This window comes from Scardinius erythrophthalmus (genome assembly GCF_964197995.2).
Source record: "Scardinius erythrophthalmus genome assembly, chromosome: 8".
NCBI lineage: Eukaryota > Metazoa > Chordata > Actinopteri > Cypriniformes > Leuciscidae > Scardinius > Scardinius erythrophthalmus.
Genome location: NC_138228.1, coordinates 38,346,919 through 38,371,004, shown reverse-complemented (window position 1 = coordinate 38,371,004; position 24,086 = coordinate 38,346,919). Strand labels below are relative to the sequence as shown.

General features: G+C 37.2%; 1 protein-coding gene across 1 annotated transcript; it reads right to left on the bottom strand.

Moving 5' to 3' along the window:
- Nucleotides 1–449: 449 nt before the first annotated feature.
- gnb5b (guanine nucleotide binding protein (G protein), beta 5b) lies at nt 450–22,381 on the bottom strand. Its single transcript, XM_081372186.1, has 13 exons — nt 22,252–22,381; nt 20,063–20,212; nt 16,913–17,024; nt 15,359–15,495; nt 15,142–15,183; nt 13,513–13,589; nt 13,127–13,259; nt 10,845–10,988; nt 10,339–10,430; nt 3,612–3,660; nt 3,090–3,186; nt 1,080–1,246; nt 450–732 (listed from the first exon to the last, which is right to left on the bottom strand). Exons 2-13 carry the CDS (start codon nt 20,186–20,188, stop codon nt 721–723), a joined length of 1,188 nt encoding a protein of 395 aa, XP_081228312.1. The 5' UTR covers nt 20,189–20,212; nt 22,252–22,381; the 3' UTR covers nt 450–720.
- Nucleotides 22,382–24,086: the final 1,705 nt, after the last annotated feature.

The window sequence follows — 24,086 nt, the reverse complement described above, 5'->3', positions numbered from 1 at the left end:
ATATATATATAAACGGTTGTTCACACATTTTGACATTTTAACCACCTCTACCACACAGTATAAACACAAAGACAGGAAATTACCTTTAATTCTCCTAAATAAAGAGACAATCAACAGTAAACAGAGTGTATATTAATGTACAATACTGATGTGGACAGACAAAGAAATCAGCTAATTGTGATCAGCTTCTGATTTGATCAACTACATAACACTCTAGATGAAAAACACTTAGGCTACATTAAACACTTGTCTACATTTTTGACATTCTAGTGCAAGCAAAACTCATTCATGATAATATATATATATATATATATATATATATACATATATATATATATTATAAATAAATTTCAAATTTCTAGATATATACCTGTTTGATAAGCCAGATGCACAAGCAATGAAATCAACTGTTCAAATCATTACCATAAAATATATACCTACAAAAGTATGGCTGCTTATATTAAAACACTTAGGTTTTTAATATTAAAAAAATATTTTACAAACTAATACTTGAACAGCAATCCTTTTCAAATTGTGTATTGTATATATTATTATTGTATATATTTTGGTGAGAAGCCAAGAAAGAGAGACATTTAATTGCGCTAAGATAATAGAAAAGTCAGGAAGTCTAGATAAGAATCCCTACAGTCCCACTGTGTGCTGTGATATTGAGAAGCAGAAGTACAAATATATCTTCTCATACTGGTTCAGGACAACTCCTCAAGCCCAGATCTGCAACAAAGAAATGAGATGAAATTAGGAGATAAACGAGTTCTTTATTTATTCAAAATACAAACCAAGATGATCCTCACAACATATGCGAATTCACAAAAGAGGAACAAAGAAGTTTCTTATCTTTACTTCTTATTAAGGATAGAAAGAGTACAGATCACAAGAAACCTATAACCTTTGTTGCGTAATTCCCCTGTTCCTCTCAGGGGACAGACCCCACAGAAGGATGTGAAACACCTATAACCACTACCAGTCCCTTTACTATAATCTAAAGGCAGTCCCTGATGCCAGTAAAGGGCAAAGCCAAAAAAGTCACTTTCCCTAAATGACCTGAAGCGGACACTCACCCGCAAAGTGTTATCCCATGACCCCGAGCAGAACGCGGTGCCATCTGGGGACACTCTGACAGTGCTGACCCGGTTTTCATGGCCAAAGAGAATTGCCACTCTGGTACCTTTCAGGACGTCCCAGACGTTAATGGTATAGTCATTGTGTCCTGCAAACAGCAATCGCCCTGTGGAAAAGAGTGAAATATGGATGCGATTATTGTTTGGTACGATATTATGAAGTCAAGTCTAGTCACATTTGTTTATATAGTGCTTTATACAATACAGACTGATTCATAGCAGCTTCACAGTAATAAACAGGAAACAAAATTAATCAATTTCAGCTGTCTTTCATGTATTTAATTGTGTATTTAGTATAATGTTGTTCAGTATAAATGGATGTTTTACTTGTCTGAGATCACAGATACATTTATTAATTTAGCTGACGCTTTTATCCAAAGCGACTTACAATTGCTATACATGTCAGAGGTCGCACGCCTCTGGAGCAACTAGGGGTTAAGTGTCTTGCTCAGGGACACATTGGTGTCTCACAGTGGATTCGAACCCGGGTCTCTCCCGCCAAAGGCACGTGTCTTATTCACTGCGCCATCACCACCCACCAGATAGTTTTAATCTTCTTTCAATCACTCTTGTTTGTTATTCGAAAGCTATAACACAGGGGCATTTTATCAAAAAATAAGTGAAATGTGTCTAATTGTGCTTGTCACTGTCCATCCCCTTTCGTTGGATGACAAAAAGAGATTTGGCTAAACTTCTCCTTTTGGGTTCCACAGAAGAAAGAAATACAGGTTTGGAGCAACATGAAAGTGATGATGACACAATTGTTCAAATCTTCATTTGTCAGCAGCACTGAGCATTATCTAGTAAACTTATCCAGTATAGGCCTATAGTACATTATCAATAATACTAATCTTTAGCAATATAACTGCCACAGGTCTGTATTCACTAGTGATGCACAAGCTATCATGGTAAGTGTGGGCGTCACAGCTGTGACATTTGCCTGTTCTGTCATCTGATTCCTTTAACCCTGGGTTTAATTACAGCAGATATCTGTCAGTATTAACCATGTGGCCTGTACACCAAAATAAGAAGCGAAACTTCTGTCATCATTTACTCACCCTCATGCTGTTTCAAACCAGCACGACTTTCTTTCATGAATCACAAAAGGAGAATTGTGGCTCTCTAAAAATAAATGCCATTTCTAGCTTTAAAAAAGCACAAAAAGTACCATAAATGTATCAGTTAAGAATAGGCCCTATATAAGTATTATGGTGACATATTATAGCTTTTAAATCTCATTCTCAGAAATTCAATTATATTGCACAAAACATGCCACATCGTGTTTGGCATCAATGGCGAAACACTCAACAATGTCTGATATCAAACCTGGCATGACATTTTAAACGGATAGTTTACTTCCTTTATGATTTTCTTCTGTGGAACACAAATATTTTGAGGAACTGTTTTTGCCTACTGTATACAATGGAAGTCAATGGGGTCCAAAACAATATGGTATCCCACTGACTTGTATGGAGGATAAAAGCATTATTTTTCATCTTTCATCTCATGTATTCAAAGAAAGGCATACAGCTTTGGATTGTTATAATGGTGCGTAAATGATGACAACATTTACATTTTTGTGTGAACTATCCCTTTAACGCATCATATTTAAAAGTACACATCCACAAATGAGATTTGAGAGTTGTAAAGATTTTCATTGAATGATTATCTAGTTTTGGTCTGTCACCACACAAAGCAAAGATATGGCTTTAAATGGCATGGAAGAGCACATTTATAATACTTCTGTGATTTATTTTTTTATGGTGAAGTACACATTTTCTTTCACTGTATGGAAAAGAACACATGGGACATTCTACTGAATGTCTCCTTTTATGTTCAATGGAGAGAAAAATTTTAATTGGAAAGACATGCTAATATCTGACATATGATTACATTTATTGATATATATTTTCATCACTCTGCTTGAAGGGTCAAAGCCTACTTTCTTACCACTGAGGGAAAAGTCCACACTAGAGGCTCCAAAAATGATACTTTCTTTGGAATAAATGGCCACCTCACGGTCAGCTCGCAGGTCAAACAGACGACACTGAAATAACAAGAAAGGTCACGGTGAGATGGAGCTCAGTATGGACTCGCAGAGTTTGACACATCGCATTTCATTGATCATTGGGTGATTTGAAGACAAAGACACATTGCATGGACCTTGACCAGGAATAAACATTAACAACATTAGATAAACTAAATACACACATACACTTAAAATTCTAATATACTCTCACACATAATCAGCCAACTGAGCTAACTAAACCTAATTTCATCAACTCAACATTATTAAAACATCATTAACTCAAGAGGGTGTTAGTGTTTTTGAAGGGGTGTATTAATCAGGGCAACAGGTTTTACATTATTGATTGTGACTCTATTGGCAATCCTTTGTAATCTTCGAGAAGCCTATTGACTGTTTTAAAATAACATGGGGTAACTGGTGTGTTGTAATGTGGAAAAACTTACCGTAGCGTCATCAGATCCAGATGCAAAAGCATCTCCGCTGGGGTAATACCTGCATTCAGATATAAGGTTAAAATTTCCATAGACACTTCGAACATATAGACATACTGGTTACGTTCACAGAGCAAATTCAAATTCCAACTCTCTGTTAAGATCTGATTTGTTTGTGGGGTCACATGACATTTAACCATTTTATCATCAAAGTATATACAGTCCATACATGGCCAAAATGATGTTGACATTCCTTTCCAATAAACAGGTTTGACTATTTCAGCTTCGAACATTTTTAAAAGGTATCAGGCATATAGGCATACCCTCTCCCAATACAAGCATTTTAAGTACAATTGGAACATATTGTGTTCCAGTATGACATTGGTCAGCTGACATGTCCTCAATAAGGGAGCTCGATTTAAAAATTCGATTTAAAAAAAGTAATTTTTTAAAAATTACAATAAGGTCCCATTTATTTATTAGTAACGTTAGTAAAAAAAAAATTCAACTGTTCATGTTTACTTCATGTTAGCTCAAGTCCATTAAATAATAACAGATACAACTTTTGATTTTAATAATGTAAATGTTGAAAATAACATTCACTAAGTATTTATTTGTATTTATTTCTGAACACAGCCACTGCAACGTCACCAGCTGGAGTGCCCTTGACAGCCACCAGAGGGCACTCCACATCAGACTATTGTCATTCCCTCACAAACTACATTTCCCATAACTCACTGCCCAGACTCATCATCCCTGATTGCATCCACCTGTGTCTCATTACCTTGTCAGTCTAATTTAATTTAAACCATGTACACATATTCATTCCCTGCGAAGTCTTGTATGTTGTTGTGCTTCATGTATGAGCATTTCTCTGGTTCCATGTATTTCGGTTTTTGGATTCTCTGCCTGCCTTTGGATTACCCGTTTGCATTGTTCCCAACCTTGTGTGTTTTGTTTGTTTGGACTGCCTACCTTGTGTTTTGACCTGTTGCCTGTGCATTGGATTACGTGTCTGGATTGTCCCATTATTAAAAGCTGCATTTGGGTCTCAACCTTGTCTCAGAGCAGTTCGTAACAACCACATACGCATACCCAATTACAAAAAGCACTACTCAGAGTGGGATTTGAACAGAGGTGGGTAGAGTTTATTTAAGTTCAGTAATTTCACTTTAATGACAATTAAAGGAGAACTCCGGTCAATTTTAACATTGAGCTCATTTTTTTGTACATTTGGAGTGCTGTCAATACAGAGAACAACGACAAAAATCGGTGTTGAAAATGAAAATGATGTTATTTAAGCCAGTGCAAATACCTCTAGTATTTGCGCTGGCTTAAATAACATCATTTTTATACATTTCTTTCACATCTACTGCAGTCAGATTCACTCGTGTTCACTCTGAAGGAATCACTCACATGGCTGGGCACTTGTAATGACACATCAAGGATGTTAAGAGGCTAAAAGCAGGTTTAGTACTTGCCCCATTGAAGTCAAAAGGGTGCACATTTTTAAAATAGAATAACTCGGTGTAGGCAACACCGATTTTTGTCGTTGTTCTCTGTATTGACAGCACTCCAAATGTACAAAAAAATGAGCTCAATGTTAAAATTGACCGGAGTTCTCCTTAAATAGGTAGGCTACTTTTCATTGCCATTTAAGTGTGAACATAAACATACAAGCTTGATTAAAAATGCTCTTTTAGAAGAAAATTTCAGATGGTACTTAGAGGCTTTTGCCTCTGAAGTCGTCATATATATAAAATGATATTATTTAGATTTTGTTTATTTAAATTACTATTATTATCAGCTATCTTTGCAACAAAAACAGAAGAGAGTATTATTTCTGCCATCTGTATAGCTCGAAAATCATTGCCTGTCCTCTGGTTTGTATAATAGTAACTTATACAACTACATTTGGATTATTAGACAATGTCGAAATAAAGTGAATCTGCAGAGTGTTGCATTCAAAGGTATTTACAGAGAAGAGTTAAAAACTTCACATACGTACGCGCTCTCGACTGCTACTGAACATCTGAACACACACACACACACACACACACACACACACACACACACACACACACACACACACAAAAAAAAGTACATCGACGGTTCTTCTTCTGACTGTTCTCCAAAATATAATCAAATGCAGGGCCGTGCACAGACCTTTTGAGGGGCATGTGCTGAAACTGAAAAAGGGCACCCCCCTCCCTTTTTTATATCAAGATTATTTAGTAAGCCTACATAAAAGGAAGAAATGGTCACATCTTCCTGACAAATTCAATAACACAAAATAATAGTCTCAAAAGCTTTAGATTTATTCACGATTAATAACAACCATAATTCAGCTTTGATCACAGAAATAAATTACATTTTAAAATATATTTAAATAGAGAACAGTTATTTTAAATTGTTAAAATATTTCACAATATTACTGTTTTTGCTGTATTTTGGATCAAATAAATGAAGCCTTGGAATTAATTAAATCATGAATTACATTCTGCATGATAAAATATAAAGATTTCAGTGATCTTCAGTTTTTAGTTACTACTACAACATTACTGTAGTAAAACTATGTTTACTACATTTTATACATGTGAGGACGAGCGGAGAGTATAGAATACTATAGATTAAAAAAATAGCTAAGTTCCAGTACGAAACAGCGCGGGGGCGCACCTGTTATGATTTTCCGATGGTAAAAACAAATTATATGTTGTCGTATTACTTATCAATATATAGTTTTTGACCAGCGAATGTGTGCAAATGTGCTTTTTTTTGTCCGTCATTAAAACGGCGCCGGCGACTGCCGGCATCACATTACATTTTCATCAACAGGTTACAAACTAGTTTGTTGTAGCTATATAGGCGGGGCGCTCAGTTTTTCCTGTTGTAAAATACATTTGGCCAAAATCGCATTTTATAAAAGATGAAATGCTAAGTGTAGGCTATGTATTGCCTATGAGATGGCAAATGCTAGCCTAGACCTCTCTCAGGCGACGTCCCACATGTCTCAGTCAGTGAGTCAGACATCAAATAAATAAAATATGAGCCTTTATAGACATAGTGTTTAGTAGTACTTATTCAAACAACAAGATATTTATTTACCCTTCGCAAAACTTCGTTTAGCTGCTGTCTTCTGTGCGGCTGCTGGGGAACTTCAGTTGATTCGGTGAATAGAGGGGGCGGAGTTATCAGCTTACTGACAGCTTGAGAATCGAATAAGATTTACACAAGCTAATTTTAAGAACTTTCATTGCCTAGATATTTGTATAACAGACAGACGTAAAGGGTGACCAATAGCATTGAGCAAAAAAAAAAAAAAAAAAAAAACACCACCAAAAAAAGGGCACTTCGGAGTGTATGGGCAAAAAGGGCATGTGCTCTGCACAGGTTGAGCCCTACCTGTGCACGTGCCTGATCAAATGTACATTTCTGCAAGCATGTTTAAACTGGTTAACTGTGTCTACGGCAGGCAAAGGCATTCGTTTACAAGTCGAGTTCGCACGCCACTGCACAACAATACACACAAACTACCGCGGGATGGCGGGTGTTCATAAACTGTGAACAATGGTAGCTTTATTTAATGTAAATTAATTTATATGTCCAAAAAACGGGTAATGTCATACTTTCTAGTATCGTGGCGTAGTAATCTGTTTGGTTGTAAAATGTATTACCTGAGTGAAATGAAATCGAATATCGTCCTGACTCCTGTGGAATCATTAATTCACAGACAGCTTACGAAGATGTTCAAGTTCAACTAATAAAGATCTTCATCGCTGGCAAAAAAAAAAATGATGCATTTGAAGATTTGCTCTCACTTGACTGTACTAGGTCCACTGCCACTTCATCCAACGCTCTTGATGTCCTTAAATCTTCCTTTTACGACTCCGAGTCGTGTAAATTGAAAGGATCATTCAAACTGATTCGCGAACCGATTTAGACAGATCTGCCAACTTGTTTGATGAAGTCTTTGAACAGAATCGACTCAAGAGTCACTCATTTGTGAATTGAGCATCGCTCAAGTCCAGAAAAAATATACAGCACGCTTGGAATAAACTACGCATTTAACAGTATATTGCATTAAAATAAAGTAATGAGAGGAACGTCGCCCAATGTAACGAAGTAAAAGTACAGTTTTTTTCATTAGAAATGTACTCGAGTAAAAGTAGTAAGTACCCACATTCAAATCTACTCTTAAAAGTACAATTTTTCTAAAAAAGTACTCAAGTAAATGTAACGAAGTAAATGTACTTCGTTACTACCCACCTCTGGATTTGAACCTGTGTTTCCAGCATGGGAGGTGAAAGGTGTCACTTTGCTTTTCAGTGGCATTGAATTGGTTGTCATTTTTAAATTAAACGTGAAAAAGTTCTAATATGATTTGTCTTTGTTTAATTTTCTACATTACAAAAACCAGCTGTTTTAACTGGGATGTGTAGTCTTTCTATATTCACTGTAATTGACAAATAAAATTATTGTAAGATGTTACCAGAAATGCTTTACTGAATCTGATGTGGAAGAGCTGGCCTGCACATAACCCAGACCTGAACACCGATGGTATAAACTGAAATGGCAACTGAGCCTAAACTCATCCTCCAACATCAGCGCCTGACCTCACTAATACTCTTGAGTAGGAGCAAATCCCTTACAGGCATGATGCAACATCTAGTGGAAATCCTTCCCAGATGAGTGGAAGCTGTTATAGCAGCAGAAGGAGGACCAACTGGTGCCAACGGTTTTAAAATAAAATGAACAACACTCATATGGATGTATTGTTTGGATGTCAACAACACAGAATCTATATTTCAATTGCATTGTGTGTTTGCTGCTTACTTGCAGTTTCCCAACGTTCTTTTCACTCACATTTGTAGAAATGACTTTGTTTTAAGTGAAGTGATTTAAATAAATACAATTATATTACATTGTTTATTAAATTTATGTAATTACATACTTTATATTTTAAAATGTAATTTGTTCCTGTCATGGTAAAGCTGAATTTTCAGCATCATTACTCCAGTCTTCAGTGTCACATGATCCTTCAGAAATCATTCTAATATGCTGATTTGGTGCTCAGTTATTATCAATTAGTATTGGAGCTCAATTATTGATGGCTCTTATTATTATCAAATTTGAAAACAGTTTTTGCAGCTTAATATATTTTTTTGGAAACAGTGATACATTTTTATTTTTAACTTTTCTTTGATGACTATAAAGTTCAGCATTTATTTGAAATGGAAATCTTTTGTAACATTATAAATGTCTTTACTGTCAATTTTGGACAACTTAATGTTTTTTTTTTGTTGTTGAATAAAAGTTAAAAATAAAATAAAACAAACAAGCCTTTGAATGGTAGTGCGCAGCACAACTGTTTTCAACATTGATAATAATAAATGTTTTCTGAGCAACAAGTCAGCATTTTAGAATGATTTCTGAAGGATCATGTGACACTAAGACTGGAGTAATAATGATGAAAATTCAGCTTTTGCAACCTTGCTGAGCATAAGAGACTTCTTAAAAACTTTTGACAGGTCCGGTAGAGTACATATACAGTATACAGTATATGAATGTCCTAGCCTGGGTGCCAGCCCGAACCCCGCCCACAACATATTTTGGTCGGGAAGTTCGGTCTGGACTCGATCCATTGAGGAGTAGTTATGCTCGGCTCCTAGAAGGCCGAGCCAATCAAATTGCCAGGGCGGGCTTTAATCGATGATGGACAGATGGTCTGCGGTTACGTCACCAAAGAGCGCTTTATTTGAATTAGTTTACAACAAAGACGACTGCAGCTGGAGAATTGAGATTTCACGAGTTCACATTTACAAATAAGTCAGATAGAATAAATGCGTAGGCTATATGAGATGTCAATGAGTTCACACAAATAAGTAAGATAGAATAAATGCGTATATGACGTGCTGTCCGAGAGGGCTGTGGGCTCGGTAGCCATACTCCCAATCCCCCCGTGTTCCTGGTTGTGAGAGAACCAGACAAGAGTGAGGATTCGGGGTGGTGGAGGGACCGTGGGATGCTGAAAAACTGTCAAGGAGTGTTAGGTAAGTTGACAGAGTGAATATGCTTCCTCGGTAACGTTAGACATGGTATTGTTTGATGACAAGTTGATATTGGATTGATTATTTGTACGTGCTCCTCCCGAACTTTGTTTATGAAACATCATGTGTAGATTCCGCCATCGCGTCTGTTATAGAAGATATCGACAGCGCATTCATTTTAAAAGAGGAACAGAGAGCCGCGGCCGCAACATTTTGTTGGTTGAAAATATGAATGAAGGACATGAGTCATTTACTCCGTTGCTCTGATTGGTTGTAGGTCTATCCAATTGAGTGCAGAGTTTTTTTTTTTCCTAGTTCGGTTGAGACACGCCCCATAATCAAATCTCTATGGAGCGGTATCAGACTCACATTCTGACTAGAATATGAGTATGACGAAGTCAGGCTATGAATGTGCCTAACTATATAACAACTCAACATCGTGCCAATGGCTGTTTTGTTGCCCTTAAGCTTCTTCATGCTAAGTGAGCAATTACAATGAATGTCATTAGATTGACAAAAATCATGTGGACTCTAACCTGACTGTATACACTGAAGTCAGATTGTGAACATTTTTACATTTTTGATGTTCACAATGTCATGCAGTGAGGGAAAATAATTGAATTTGGGCAACATTTAACTGTATTGTGAACGTAACTTCATTATCAGCAAATGCCAGGCTGTGGCTCACTCACTTCACACTGTTGATGTCAGACTCATGGGTCTCAAAGGACTGAACATTCTGTCCCGAGCGCATGTCCCACACATTCGCCTTCTTATCACAGCCCTGAAACACACACACACACACACACACACACACACACACACACACACACACACACACACACACACACACACACACACACACACAGCACTTTAGAGACCTGCGGAACAACACTCGCTTACAACAGGGTGAATCTCAGGAGAATGATGTCCTAAAAATAGTTGCACATAACCCGAAACTGACATTGTGACTGAACAACATCCTAACAGGTCAAATCAATCAACATGAGTAATGACTTTAGGAAATTATTTTTTAATCCAGTGCTTTCTTTCACCTTTATAAAATGAAATGAGTATTTCGCTGATTCAGCTGTAATGATAGTAATCTCACGTGTTACAGTGAACACGAGAGTGAGGTTGGGATGTGTGCGTGTCAAATTGGTGAGTATATGTGGAAATGATGTTTTGAGGATCTGACCCCTGATACAAAGGTGTTTCCTGTCTCAGAGGGGGCGAGGTCCAATGTGAGAACATCAGCCGAGTGACCATGGAAACTCTGCAGCAGCTGCCCACTCTCAACATCCCATAATGCACATGTCCCATCACCACTTGATGTCAGAATCTGAAACACACACACATAAAGGTTCCAAAAGGGAGGTCTGCAGCAATGCCATAAATGAACCATTTTTGGCTCCCCAAAGAACTATGAAATGAATTCATTTTAACATTTTAAAAACCTTTTTCCACAATAAAGAAACGTTTGTGCAATAGAAAGGTTCCAATAGGATGCCAATAAAGAACCTTTGTTTTTAAGAGAGTAACCAAGTACAAATCACATTAAATTCGTCCAGACATTTTACATTGACCTAGAAGACTGATTAAAATTCACAGAGAGAAATATAACCCCTGTATCACCCTCTAGTGGAGGTATTGATCATTAGCTCATTATGGAAGTAAAGTAATGCCAAATGTATTTCAAACAAAAATAAATTGCACTAATTGAAAAAAAATTATGCATTGCATTAAACGTGCTTGCATTTTAATGCATTGCATTTTTAGGGCTTCAATTTTTATGGGCTGAAATTCAACATGGTTGAACATTTAAGCTGTGAATACTTCAATTCAAAACATTTCACACACATTTTCATTATTAAAAATTCAATAATCCATATTCACCTTTCAGATTTCACTTCCAAAATGTTCATTCTGTTTAAAAATACAACCTATAATATTCGACAGGCAATTTTCGGGCCATTTTATTTCACTTTACAAATTCGCTTCCACAAATTCAGTGGTTCAAATTCGATAAAAAATTCAATATTTCACATGATCCGGGAACAGCAGGAATGTCAATAGATTGGCGATTCATAATCTCTATCTGCTGTTAGAGTCAGCAAATAACAGTCTGTTATTTGCAGAAATGGAGCAAGCGGTATGTACTTGTGAATTATAAGGGCCAGTAGCTATATATGGAAAAGCTGATAAAGACAGAAAAGCTAAGTTTACATTATATCAAAAAAGTCGTCACTGTTGTTTGTACATGCAAGCAGCCTTCTCTGCTGTGAACGAGATTATAATGTTATTCCCCGATGCTGACGTATAGATCAAACATTAAATCTGTACCACAGAATTTTCACTTTCCATGCTCTATTAATAGATGTGTTGAATCCCCTGCCTTGACGTAACAAAATCTTTCACTTCATCTTTTTCAATCTTTATTGTCACTGACAGGAACATAATCAAGAAAGAGGAACAATCTGTGATGTGATGGAGCAGAGAGGGAAAACCCCGACCCTTTTCTCAAAACACACTAATGATACACACAAACCCGGTCAGGAAACTGTAGAGATTATTTTTCTTAAATTATTATTGACTGTTACACTCACAGAACAGACCAATACACAGGATTCATTCTGAAAAGGTACACAAATTTGCATTCAATAAAGAAAAAAGCTTTTGAATAACAAGGTTATTTTTAAAAGCATAAATCCCATCAGGGGAACTTCAGGGGGACTGCTGTGATATTTGCTCACGAGTAATGTGTGTGTGTTCTATAAATATCAGCCGAATCATTACAGATTCATCACTGCCACAGACACACTGAATTAATAAACTATGAATTAATACAATTTGACCATCTCCACACACAGCGCACTGCAGTGTCTACACTCAGCTGTACTGATCCCAGCAGATAAAATAAAAATGTCAATGCAACATCACACAGTGTCTGATGCCAATGCAGAAACAGTCTGTTTAGCACTAAAATGAATGCATTAGGAATGAACACAGCACTCACTATAAATAGAAACTATTTATGTTGTATATTTCCTACATAGATGATGGTAAGTTCTGACCAGGTTTGGGTCCAAATACCATCATTGAGCTGTCTAGTACATATATACATGATATACTGATATTATGTACATATGATGTACTGATATATACTAAATACTGATATATTTTTATATTTTCTGGAGAAAAGAATCTTAAAATAAACAAGTAGCTGAAATAAAATAAATTTAATTTTTTTTATTTTTGGTTAACGTTCACACACACTGTATAGTTGCAATAGTAATCAGGATATTTGTTAAACTAGTTTTAAAAATAGTGAGGTACACTTCAAATTTCCTCACAGGTTGGTGTTTGACATGTTTTCCTATATTTGCGAGGGTTTTTCTAAATCAAAGCCTTCTCAAGCACAACCAAACCTGCGCACACACACGCACGCACGCACGTACGTACGCACACACACACACACACCTGCATATCAGAGTTGGTGAAGCTGCAGGAAGACACATAATTGGTGTGCATGGCCACAGATTTCTTCTTAGATGACAAGTTCTCGTTTTTATCCAAAGAGAGTGGATAAACGGAGCATTTATTATCCAAACCACTGAATGGAAGACAAAGAGAGATTTGACCACTTTGCACAAATGCACAGCAAATAATAAGTTATATTTTGACTAGATATATCAATTTCATTACAATCTCAGAGCTGCACTTTAGTTGCTTTTAATTATTACCTGAAGAGAGGACTCTGTTTAGGACTCTCATATAATACAGTATACAACAGTAATACAATCTATTCTCAGTTAAGATCAGAGTTGACCAATCATTATTACACTGATGAAACTCTCATGACTTACCCACAAGCCACAGCACAGCCAGAGGGGGCATAAGCACAGGCCATGACCCAGGTGCAGGGCATAGTGACCGCATGCTCCTGCACAGTACACAACACATCACAAAAAAATCATTACAAATCTGACCAAAAAATTGAGGATGCATTAATCTGCCACTTCAATATAGTGAACTCATTGTCATGTTAAAGAAACCAGTTTGAGATGATCTGAGCTTTGTGACATGGCGTGTTATCCTGCTAGCCATCAGATGTCAACTGTGGTCATAAAGCAACAATATTCAGGTAGGCTGTGGCGTTTAAACAAAACTCAATTGGCACTAGGGGCCCAAAGTGTGCCAAGAAAATTTCCCCAACATCATTACAACCACCAGCAGCAACCTGAACTGTTGAGACAAGGCAGGATGGATCCATGCTTTCATGTTGTTATTGCCAAATTCTGACCCTACCATCTGAATGTCACAGCAGAAGTCGAGACTCATCAGACCAGGCAACATTTTTCCAATCTCATTTTGTCTAATTTTGGTGAGCCAATGCAAAATGTAGCCTGTTTCTTGTTTTCAGCTGACAGGAGTGGCACTCGGTTGGAAGTGCGTTCAGAGATGCTCTTCTGCGGACTTCGGTTGTAATGAGTGGTGGTTTGAGTTGCCGTTGCCTTTCTATCAGCTCCGACCAGTCTGGCCGTTCTCCTTTGACCTCTGGCATCAACAAAGCATTTTCACCCACATAACTGCCATTTTCTGGATATGTTCTCTTTGTCTGACAGTTCTCTGTAAACACTATAGATGGTTGTGCTTTAAAATCCTAGTAGAACTGCAGTTTCTGAAATACTCAGACCAGCCCGTCTGGCACCAACAACCATGCCATGTTCAAAGTCACTTAAATCCCATTTCTTCCCCATTCTGATGCTCAGTTTGATCTTCAGCAAATCATCTTAACTACTGTATGTGTGCATCTCAATCATCTCCCAAGCTCCCTAGGTTGTGAGTCAGTATGTCACACGAATTCGGGCACTGGTAAGGACAGGAAGGACCCTGACTCACTACACATTGGGACACTGACGGTGACATGACAATGTCCTATTTATGAACAATAGCATAACTAATATTTTTCTGACATTTATTTTTTATGTTATTTAAAGTATATTATAATAAATACTTTGATTAGTACATATACCTGCAACATTTAAATTGTAAATGAATTATAAGTGTTAGCTAGATTATGTTCAGTACCTGTCTGAGAATGTGTTTCTATGCTGAAATATAACATAGACATACATCATTTGAACGGGTGCCCCTTTACAAAGTTTTGCTAAGGGCCCCCAGAAGTGTAGGACCGGCACCGCATTCACCACACTCATACACACAAACATGCTATGAAAATGCAGGTTATCAAAACACACACACACACACACGTCTGATTATTTAAATTGTCTTGTACACAGAAGAACACATTCTGCATGGCTGATGTGTTAATGTGTGTGTTTATGTTGCTGTCGGATTAGTTTGTCACTAATACTCTGGGTTTCCATTAGAGTGCATTACAACTGTAAAACATGCAGATTATTATTTTAAATCGCTGTAGCACTGCAAAACATCCGTCTAGAAAACCGTTTGACACAGATAGAAAGATTTACCTTATTGGTTGTATATGCATCCCACACAATGACTTTTCCATCCTATAGGAGAGATTCAACATTTCGGTAAAGACTTATACATTATTAATATAATAAAGATTGTGTATAACTGATCTATTTCAGCTTCTAACTCTTATAGCCAACAGATGACATTTACTAAAAAAAATGTCTATCTTTTACAGCAGTGGTTAGAAACAGTGATGATACGTCCTGTTACCTGAGAGGAGCTGACGATTCTTCTCTTGTCCCGGCACCAGTCCATGCACAGCACTTTATTTCCATGTCCTTTTAAAGTTCTCCGGGTTTTCATGACAAACTGACCCAGAGCTTCCATCTTCTCCGCCACCTGATGCACTGCAGTCAGAAAGACAAATCTGCATGAACCACACGACCACCTGCAGAACTTGAAACTGAACCAGAACTGAAAACACATCTCAGCATCAGGAAGATGTAACATGATTGATGATGAGCTCTATTATATTTGGACAGATATATGACTGTACCAAATTGCCATTTTTTTATTTTATTTATTTAACAATACAATTACATTTATAACAGTAATTATTATAAGTAAACGATATAATCCTCCATTGCAACTGTAATGTTTTGCTATTACAGCATACATTGCAGCATGATTAAATTACATTTTTACTAGCCTACTCGGTGATGTATATCTGCATCTTAGTTCCTGCTTTTTAACTGCTGTGAAAGAAACTGCATAAATTAGCCCCCAGAACATAACATCATACTGTAATTTTACAAATACAGGCCATGCTACTGTAAAATTGACTGTACAGTGTGACATTTTTACTGACACATTTTATAATAACACAACTCACAAATACATATAACCAAACTTCATTGCGATGTTGGATCCTACAATAGTGAAATACCCATAATCCTTTGTGTTTTTGCTTGGGCAAACATGGGGATCATTTAATATTGAGTGTTCCTGTAGTTCAATTGGCAAAACATGATGCTAACAATGCTCAAGGGGGGTCTCAGGGGGGACTGAATCCAGGAAGTGAATTTCAAGGGGAGACAGAGAGAGTTCCAGTTCAAAATGTAGAGGATTACAGCAGTCACCCCCTTCCAACAAAGCATTAAATCAAAGGGCTAATATCAGGATAGAAAATGTACTTTATTCCAAATTAGACAATATTAGGTGTAACAATCATAAGTGCACCTCAAGAAACATTATATAAAAAAAACAAAACAGAATGCAGTCCATGGTTTCCTTTAATATGGCATATTAGTTTATTTCATAAAATATGAATTAGTAACTACCCCATGTGCTTTGGATCTGTATCATTTTCATTTACTGGTTACAGGTTCTTTAACCTTCGAAGAATTAAGAACTTCATGACTTAGCTGTACATTTTGTCACAAACTTCTATTTTTTAAACAATACTAAATTATTTTAAATGTTTAATATAGTCTATTTATATACAGGCCTAAATGTAGTTAAAATCTAAAGGTTAAACTTTATCAAAATAAACAAAATCTTGACCTGGGCCTCATAATATTAAAAGCGTCCACCTGATTTCGTGTGTGTTACTTGAACATACTCAGATCGCTATAGAGGACATCGAAGAAATGTATTAATCTCTTACATTTAGGTCGTGTTTGGCAGATATTGGTATTTCAAATCGAGCTGCCTACGGATACGGCATGTTTTGGCATCTCGCGCATTACCTGTGATATCCATGAATGCAGTCTAGCTAGGCAGCTCGCTAGGTTTTGACACACAACCACTGAGTGTTTTACTCACGCTCGACGTCGTGTAGTTTGGCTCTCTCCTCTTCTAGTTTGGCTTTCAAAGACTCAGACTCCGCTTTCAGTGAATGGATGGTTTCGCCCTTCGTAAGTCCCTGACAGGCCATCTTTAATAAAACACAGATGGATGACGGATGGGTCAGAAAATATGCTCTTTATCATGAGCCGAGACTGATACTGCACAGTCTTCACAGCTGATGATGCTCTGACGTTAGCGCAAACGTCACGTGACACATCACCACCATCAGCATCACATTTATTTCTGGTGCTCACTGACTGAAGCCCAAAATCACATTTATATCTGATTTATATCGTTTCACTCAGTCTGGGAAAAAAAGTTTGTTTCTAAATCACGTAGTCTCCCATCAAAATAATTTCAAATTTAAATCGTCAGTTGTCATTTTTATGTAACTTCTGTTCTGACTGAGTGCGTTCACGCTGGTATTTGTAGCCTATTTAAATTGGTTTTTGGTGACTTTTGTAATACAACACAAATACATGTTGGTATTGGTGGTCTAAATAACAGTGCTGTTCTCTCAGAGCCTGTGTGTTTTCAGAGAGCTCTAGATAAAGCACTTTACACACGTGTTATGTGTAAGTGATGACATGAGAATGTGTTTTGGAGTATCCTTCACCTCTGTGAAACAAATACTCTGAGCCATTAAATCAACAGGACAAAAGTATCACAGCGAAAATCACAATGTAACAGTTAAACAGTTAAAAATTCATCTTAGATCAAACAAATATGCTGAAGCAATACATTTTTGCTTTGAGATTTACCTTCAACTGTATGTTACCAAAACAATGTTGCCATAAAATTCTCTAAAAATGCTGGTTTGTTTTAATGGACAAAGCCAAACGTTGGGTTAAAATTTTTTATTTAAATTTTAACCCAACGGCTGGGTTCGTCCATATTTGACCCAAACTAGGGTTTAAACAACCCAGCATTTTACTAACTACTCTTCACAAATCCCTCATAAAAATAAATATAAAATAAATCCACAGATCAGTATTATCAACTGACAAAAAAACTGTCCAGATTGATAAATCTCACAAATGTTAATATTCCGATAAAAAGATCAATAAGAGCATAAACATTCAATAAATGTGTGACATCTAAAAGAAAATGACATATTTCTCCAGAAGTAATGCATCTTGATACAGTTTTACTTTATTAACACAATCAATGATTTTTAAGTCAATACAAAAAGCATTGCTTTAAGCAGTTGTGTTGGATTAATGGATTTTTAAAATAATTTAAATAGGTCTGACTGTGGGAAAAATGGGTTTGTGTTTCAGGGTGTTTTCACATTTGGTCCGTTTCAAGGGGCTGAGCGCGGTTCATGAGATGTTTGGCCCATATGTGAACGCTTCAAATGATCTCAGACCCCTTAAAAGTGAACCGAACTGAACCGAGACCATCTCGAGAGGAGGTCTGAGTAGGTTCACATTCAGCTAATGGTACGAATGCAACAGTATAAACTAGGGCTGTCAATCGATTAAAATTTTTAATCGCGATTAATCGCATGGTTGTCATGAGTTAACTCGCGATTAATCGCATTTAATCGCACATTTTTTATTTGTTCTAAATATACCTTAAATTAATACTTTTCAAGTTTGTAATACTCTAATCAACGTGGGCATTGATAAATATAGATGCTTTATGCAAATGTATGTTTATTATTGAAACCATAGTCAATATAGCATGAAGACGAGACATGTTTCAAAGGTCATAGATGTTTTTCAAAGAACTTGTTCATGTCTATTAGACACATGTAGAAAGAAAAAAGAAATACCAGGTTCCCATTACTTCTCTTTCTTTGCACTGAGCAATTTACTAACACAAACATGTTTAGATTTTTGCATGACAGGGCAGCTCTTCTGAAAATGCTAAATGTACATTTAGCATTTATTATTACATTGTAGTTTGTCTCTCTCTGTGCCCATTTTGATGAAGCTAAATTCTCAATACATTCTCAATAAAACGTATATTTTACTGTTTCTGTTGTCAAACAACGGAATGAATTTGAAATGGTGACTGAAACGCGACCAAATAAACATAACCAGCTCTCCCTTCCAAGACGTTAATCTGCACAAAAATTCTGATAATCGAGCCGTCGTCTGGTGAAATCAAATACACATAAGCTAAAGACAATATCCGTGCTCTGATTTCGGCTATATTTGTAAAATTAGAGAAGCAACATAATATCTGTGTTTAACTGAATTAAAGCGCTGCTCCTCCGCGTGAGACGCAGAGAGGGAGAGCGAGAGAGAGAGAGATAGAGAGAGAGAGAGCGAGAGAGAGAGAGGCGCGCGCGCGTGCTGGGAGAGCAGTACCGGCGGTACCGGTATATTCTCAGAAACTAAATAAGGTTTGGGCGCTTTGTTGAAGGGAAAAAAATCGCTAAAGGGGTCTGCAATGTGGCTAAGTTAGCAACACTGTGTATCTGCATTTCTCCAACTAGGTTTTGGGCCACGGGTCAAACAGAAAATACGCGCTGCGTTAATCGTCCGTTAAAAAAATTAGTGCCGTTAATATGATTTTGCGTTAACGCGTTATTAACGCGCTAAATTTGACAGCCCTAGTATAAACACAAAGAAGTCTGAGACCACATATACTTTAGGTGGACCAAAAAAGTGTCTGAGTCCTATAGGGACAGAGACAGTGTGAACGTGAAGAGAACTGGTTCCTTTTTCACTTTCACCTCTTGATCCACTTAAAGGAGACTGAGTTCAGTTCTTTTAAAGAGGACCTGAGTGTGAAAACACCCTCAGTCCCATATTACCCTCCTCCCATTTTCATTTATATTACTGTTGTTGGTGTCACGTTGTTGTGATGTCAAGATGTGTTTGGTCATATACTTATAATTGTTGCTGTGTTCCATAAAGTGTTGAGGACTGTGTGTGGCATAAAGTGATATTTCATGAGTGTTTTTTTTTTGACCTCATAAGCATGCATGTCAGTCTGAATCTTTTCAGTTTTATTTTTTAACAATGATGGTTGATTATAAGTCATGCAACCGAATAAATAAGTTTACAGTGTGGATGCAGCATGCAGAAATCATGTTCTGAGAGACTAAAGTTTTAAAATAAGCATTGTGTTGTTGAACTGATCCTGGAGCAGCTGAAGTGTGTGATAACATACCAGCTCCACACACAGCGAGCAGTAGTTGATGGGCTCATTCTTCAGATAAATATTCATCAGAGGTTTGTTCTGAGTGCAGTTATCACACGGGCCAAACGTGATGGCCAAAAATGTCTGGTCACACATCTTTGCGTCTGGTTGAGGCTGGACCTGTACACATGAAGAAGGAAAAAAAAAAAACATGTATTCACAATAACCAAAAGCCAGACACACACTGACAGACCACACTTTTCTGAGTCCATGTTTGAGGTCGTCAATATATTAGTCTACTCCTGAAAGCTGCTAAAATAAACTTATACAGGTTACATCAGGGGCTAAAGGAAAATCTTCTTTTACTCCCATTAAAAGTATATTTTTACTGAACATTGATGAAACAACACATTTTGTGGAGAGAAATTATAAAAGTAGATTGTTTTATTTAAAAATCATATATGTACATCACAAAAAGGCCCCAGTATACAAATACTAAGTTAGCTAAATAAATACATTTAGAAAAAGTAATATGTTTTGTGTAATATCTAAATTAATACTTGTTCAAAACAATAACTTCGGAAAATCTTGCTAAATAAAATAATTTTCATTTACTTTTGTTCAACAAATTCATTTAAATATGTTATTTTTTTAAAAAAATACAGAAAATTTCAATAATAATAAAAAAAAGATTCTGAAAGCTTTTTACACTGCTTGAAGGAGATCCCATTATTTAATGTCCTAGTAACAATAAATAGGATTTTATTATATTGTATGATGATTAATTTCATATTTTAAATATGATGGTTTCATTATAAATATGGTGGTTATCTCTAAGGTGGACACCCAAATTAATAAATAATATTGACCAGTTGAATTTAATGTAATGTCAACAAATGAAAGAGTCAATCAAATCACGTCAAATTTGGCTCCAACAGTAGGGGTGCTTTTTACCCCAAATACCAGTTATCAGATATTATATTGTTCAGAACGGTTCATTTAATTAGCTTTAAAACTTTAAATTATTATTAAGACCTTTGTCTCAAAATATATTTGGTTATAGCCTATATTTGATTATACAGAATTGACTTCGCACTGCTGCCTGCTAGTATCACATCAGCTCAAATTCCATGTGCGCGGATGTTTAGGAAAAAGTGCCGCAGTGTGTTTTTTATGCCATCTAGTGGTTTAGAGAAAAATACAATCAAATGCACCTTTTACCCAATATTAAGCAACTGCAGAACCGCAGAACCATACGTCATAGCAGTGTGTGGATTACAGCGCCAGCCTAACAGTCTGATGAGGGAAGTGGGCGGGGTAAAAGCATCTAAAGGGGTGGAGATGGGTAGGTTTAGGGGTGGGTTTAGGGGTCAGGGGGTGGAGATGGGTAGGTTTAGGTATGGTATATGTAAGGTGGATATGTATGGTATCCACTTCCGGCACCAGACTGTTAGGCTGGCGCTGTCGTCCTCACACTGCTATGACGTATGGTTCTGCGGTTCTGCAGTCAGACCTATCTCCTTTTACCAGGTCAGGGGTGTCCAAACTCAGTCCTGGAGGGCCACTGTCCTGCAGAGTTTAGCTCTAGCCTGCCTCAAAACTCCTACCTGGAAGATTCTAGAATGCCTAGTTCAGGTGTGTTTAATTGGGGTTGGAGCTAAACTCTGCAGGACAGTGGCCCTCCAGAAGCAAGATTGGACATCCCTGCCCTAAAGAGACATGATGAAGGGGACAAAATGAGATGGGAGGAAAAATCATGTCAATCACGTCACTTCGCAAATATTTTGCGTTCCCCCGATAAACTTTGCCTTGGGTCGCAAAATGTTTGCGTTCCCCCGAGAAACTTTGCATTCACTCACAAAGGACACAAAAGTTTTGCGAAAAAATGCAAAAGCAGCGACTTATTTTTCCTCCCATCTGATTTTTTTTCCACCACCATGTCCCCTTAGGGGCTCCGTACTATGTATGTATACACATTTAAAATGTACAGCTTTTCTCTTCTGGGTAAACTCTTCTGCACTCAGGTGCAGATTTGTATCCAAGAAAATGCTCTCTATATGATAACGTTTCACCCTCTTAGAAGAAAATGTGCTATATAGGCCTGGGTATAATTCATTCTCCGCATTCCACTCCGTCTCACGCACAGTCATGTCCGCACAGCTTTCAAAGTACACTCAGAGTGGATAAACAAGTTGAACAAGTTGCTTTTTATACTCTACCAGACATTAGAGGGCAGCACTGAGTCATGTCATGTACAGGGCATTTGCTCAGAAGGATAAAAGAAGAAGAGTAGCGGATCCGCCAGTGAATGTAGTTTAGAACAAGAACCATAGACAGTATATAAACTGGACACAGCGACCCCATAGGTTTCAACGGAGAGAAGTGAAGCACATTAGAAGCCCTCATTTCCTGATTGCCAAGCGTACTGCGCAGACTCAAACTGAGCTTGACGACGTGGATGTGACGTGAGCAGCCTGCCTGACAGTTGTAAGTTTTCTAGTAGCTGTGCCAAACGAAATCTGAACCATTCCCTTCCGAATCTTGCAGAGACGGAAAGCGTGAGTAGGATCTGTTCATGAGCTAGGAGCAGGAGCAACGTCATGACTCTCTATGGCCTTCTCCCTTGACTTTATCGGACTTTATGCCTCCACGTCCCCCCGATTGCATGCGAGCTTCTCTTCCTGTCTCTACGGTAATTTCCAGAGAGTCGCGTGGTTATGACGCAATCGTTAGCCTACTTTTACAAAAACTGCTTCTACGGGGGCATAACGTAAGATACAAGGTAATGGAGCCTTTTATACATTGTCGTGTTTCTTTAGAAATAAACCATGGACAAATGGAGTCTTTAAACGCCTCAGATGTAAAGTTATTCGCTGTCAAAGTGACGCCAAAATGAATGGGAGTCAATGGGATGCTAACAGCAGGTGAAGGCTTGTTAGCCAATGGCGGCTCCCGGGGGTACCTTCAAAGTAATATGAAACGCTTACCCACTGACAAGAACCAAAACAAAAATGATAGAGAGACGAATATGCTGCTTTGTGTACTGTTGTTATCGCTCTTTCCACACTGTTCTTTGACTACTGCACAGTACATCACAACTGTGCATATAGCCACCTAGTGGACTCTTCTGTATCAACAATCACCTTGCGCATGTGCCCGCCATTCTATAGTGCACGGTCAGCATAAAGTGCTCTTTAAAACTGATTCAATAATGCTAGGGTTCTATTTAGAACCCAATTTAACCTGCCTCCTACTAGCAATAGCAAGTAGCAAATCATAGTTGTAACACTATAAAAAAATAGTAAAAAATGACACACTCTTCGATATGACCTGACCAAACTTCCTGTTTCAATAGGTAATGCATCAACACCGAGAAGAAAACTGTGCTTGTCAAGCCATTTCATGGGGTCTTTAAATGTTTATTTCTGTCATGGTTTGTGCAATGGAAATAAGACAAAATCAGCAGTTAAAATGAGCGTAAAACGTTTAGTATCTTGGTTTCAGTGTTCCATCCAAGTGTTGTAAAATGTTGATCCCATGCAATACCAGCTAATATGTAAGTCAATAATTACATAGATAGAAACAGAACAGAAATTTAAATTTTACCAGATACTATTCGACAGTCAAAGTCACTAACACAATATATTTACCAAAACAGAGCCATAGACTGCATAGACACCATCAGATCACTCATAACATTCTCAAAATTCACTTTATATGTTAAAAAGAATCAATTTATTTAAACTTACCTTTCAAAAGATTTTTGTGGCAGGTGTGTGCTTGCAGTCTTAAGAGGGAGGAGAAAGGGACTGAGCCTGAGAGAGGCAAGCGATAAGCTCCTTACAGTAGCATTAGGGTTTTAACCCTGGAGAAGTTTTACCAGCAGAAATAGTAGCCAGTCAGAGACAGACACAAATAGTACTGCTTAAGCTCGCTGAAGCTGATAATTCATCAGTAAAACAGCAGTAAAGAAAAAAAAGTGTGATCTTCAAATAGCCATTTAGAACTTAAATGGATAGTTCATCCAAAAATGAAAATTCTGTCTCTCCCTCGT

Coding starts and splice junctions, on each gene's coding strand:
- gnb5b (XM_081372186.1), bottom strand. CDS start 20,188: ATGTGTGACCAGACATTTTTGGCCATCACGTTTGGCCCGTGTGATAAC. Junction 15,184..15,358: donor GAATCGTCAGCTCCTCTCAG/GTAACAGGACGT, acceptor TCTCTCCTATAG/GATGGAAAAGTCATTGTGTG. Junction 1,247..3,089: donor TGTGGACTTTTCCCTCAGTG/GTAAGAAAGTAG, acceptor TCTTTTCCACAG/GGCGATTGCTGTTTGCAGGA.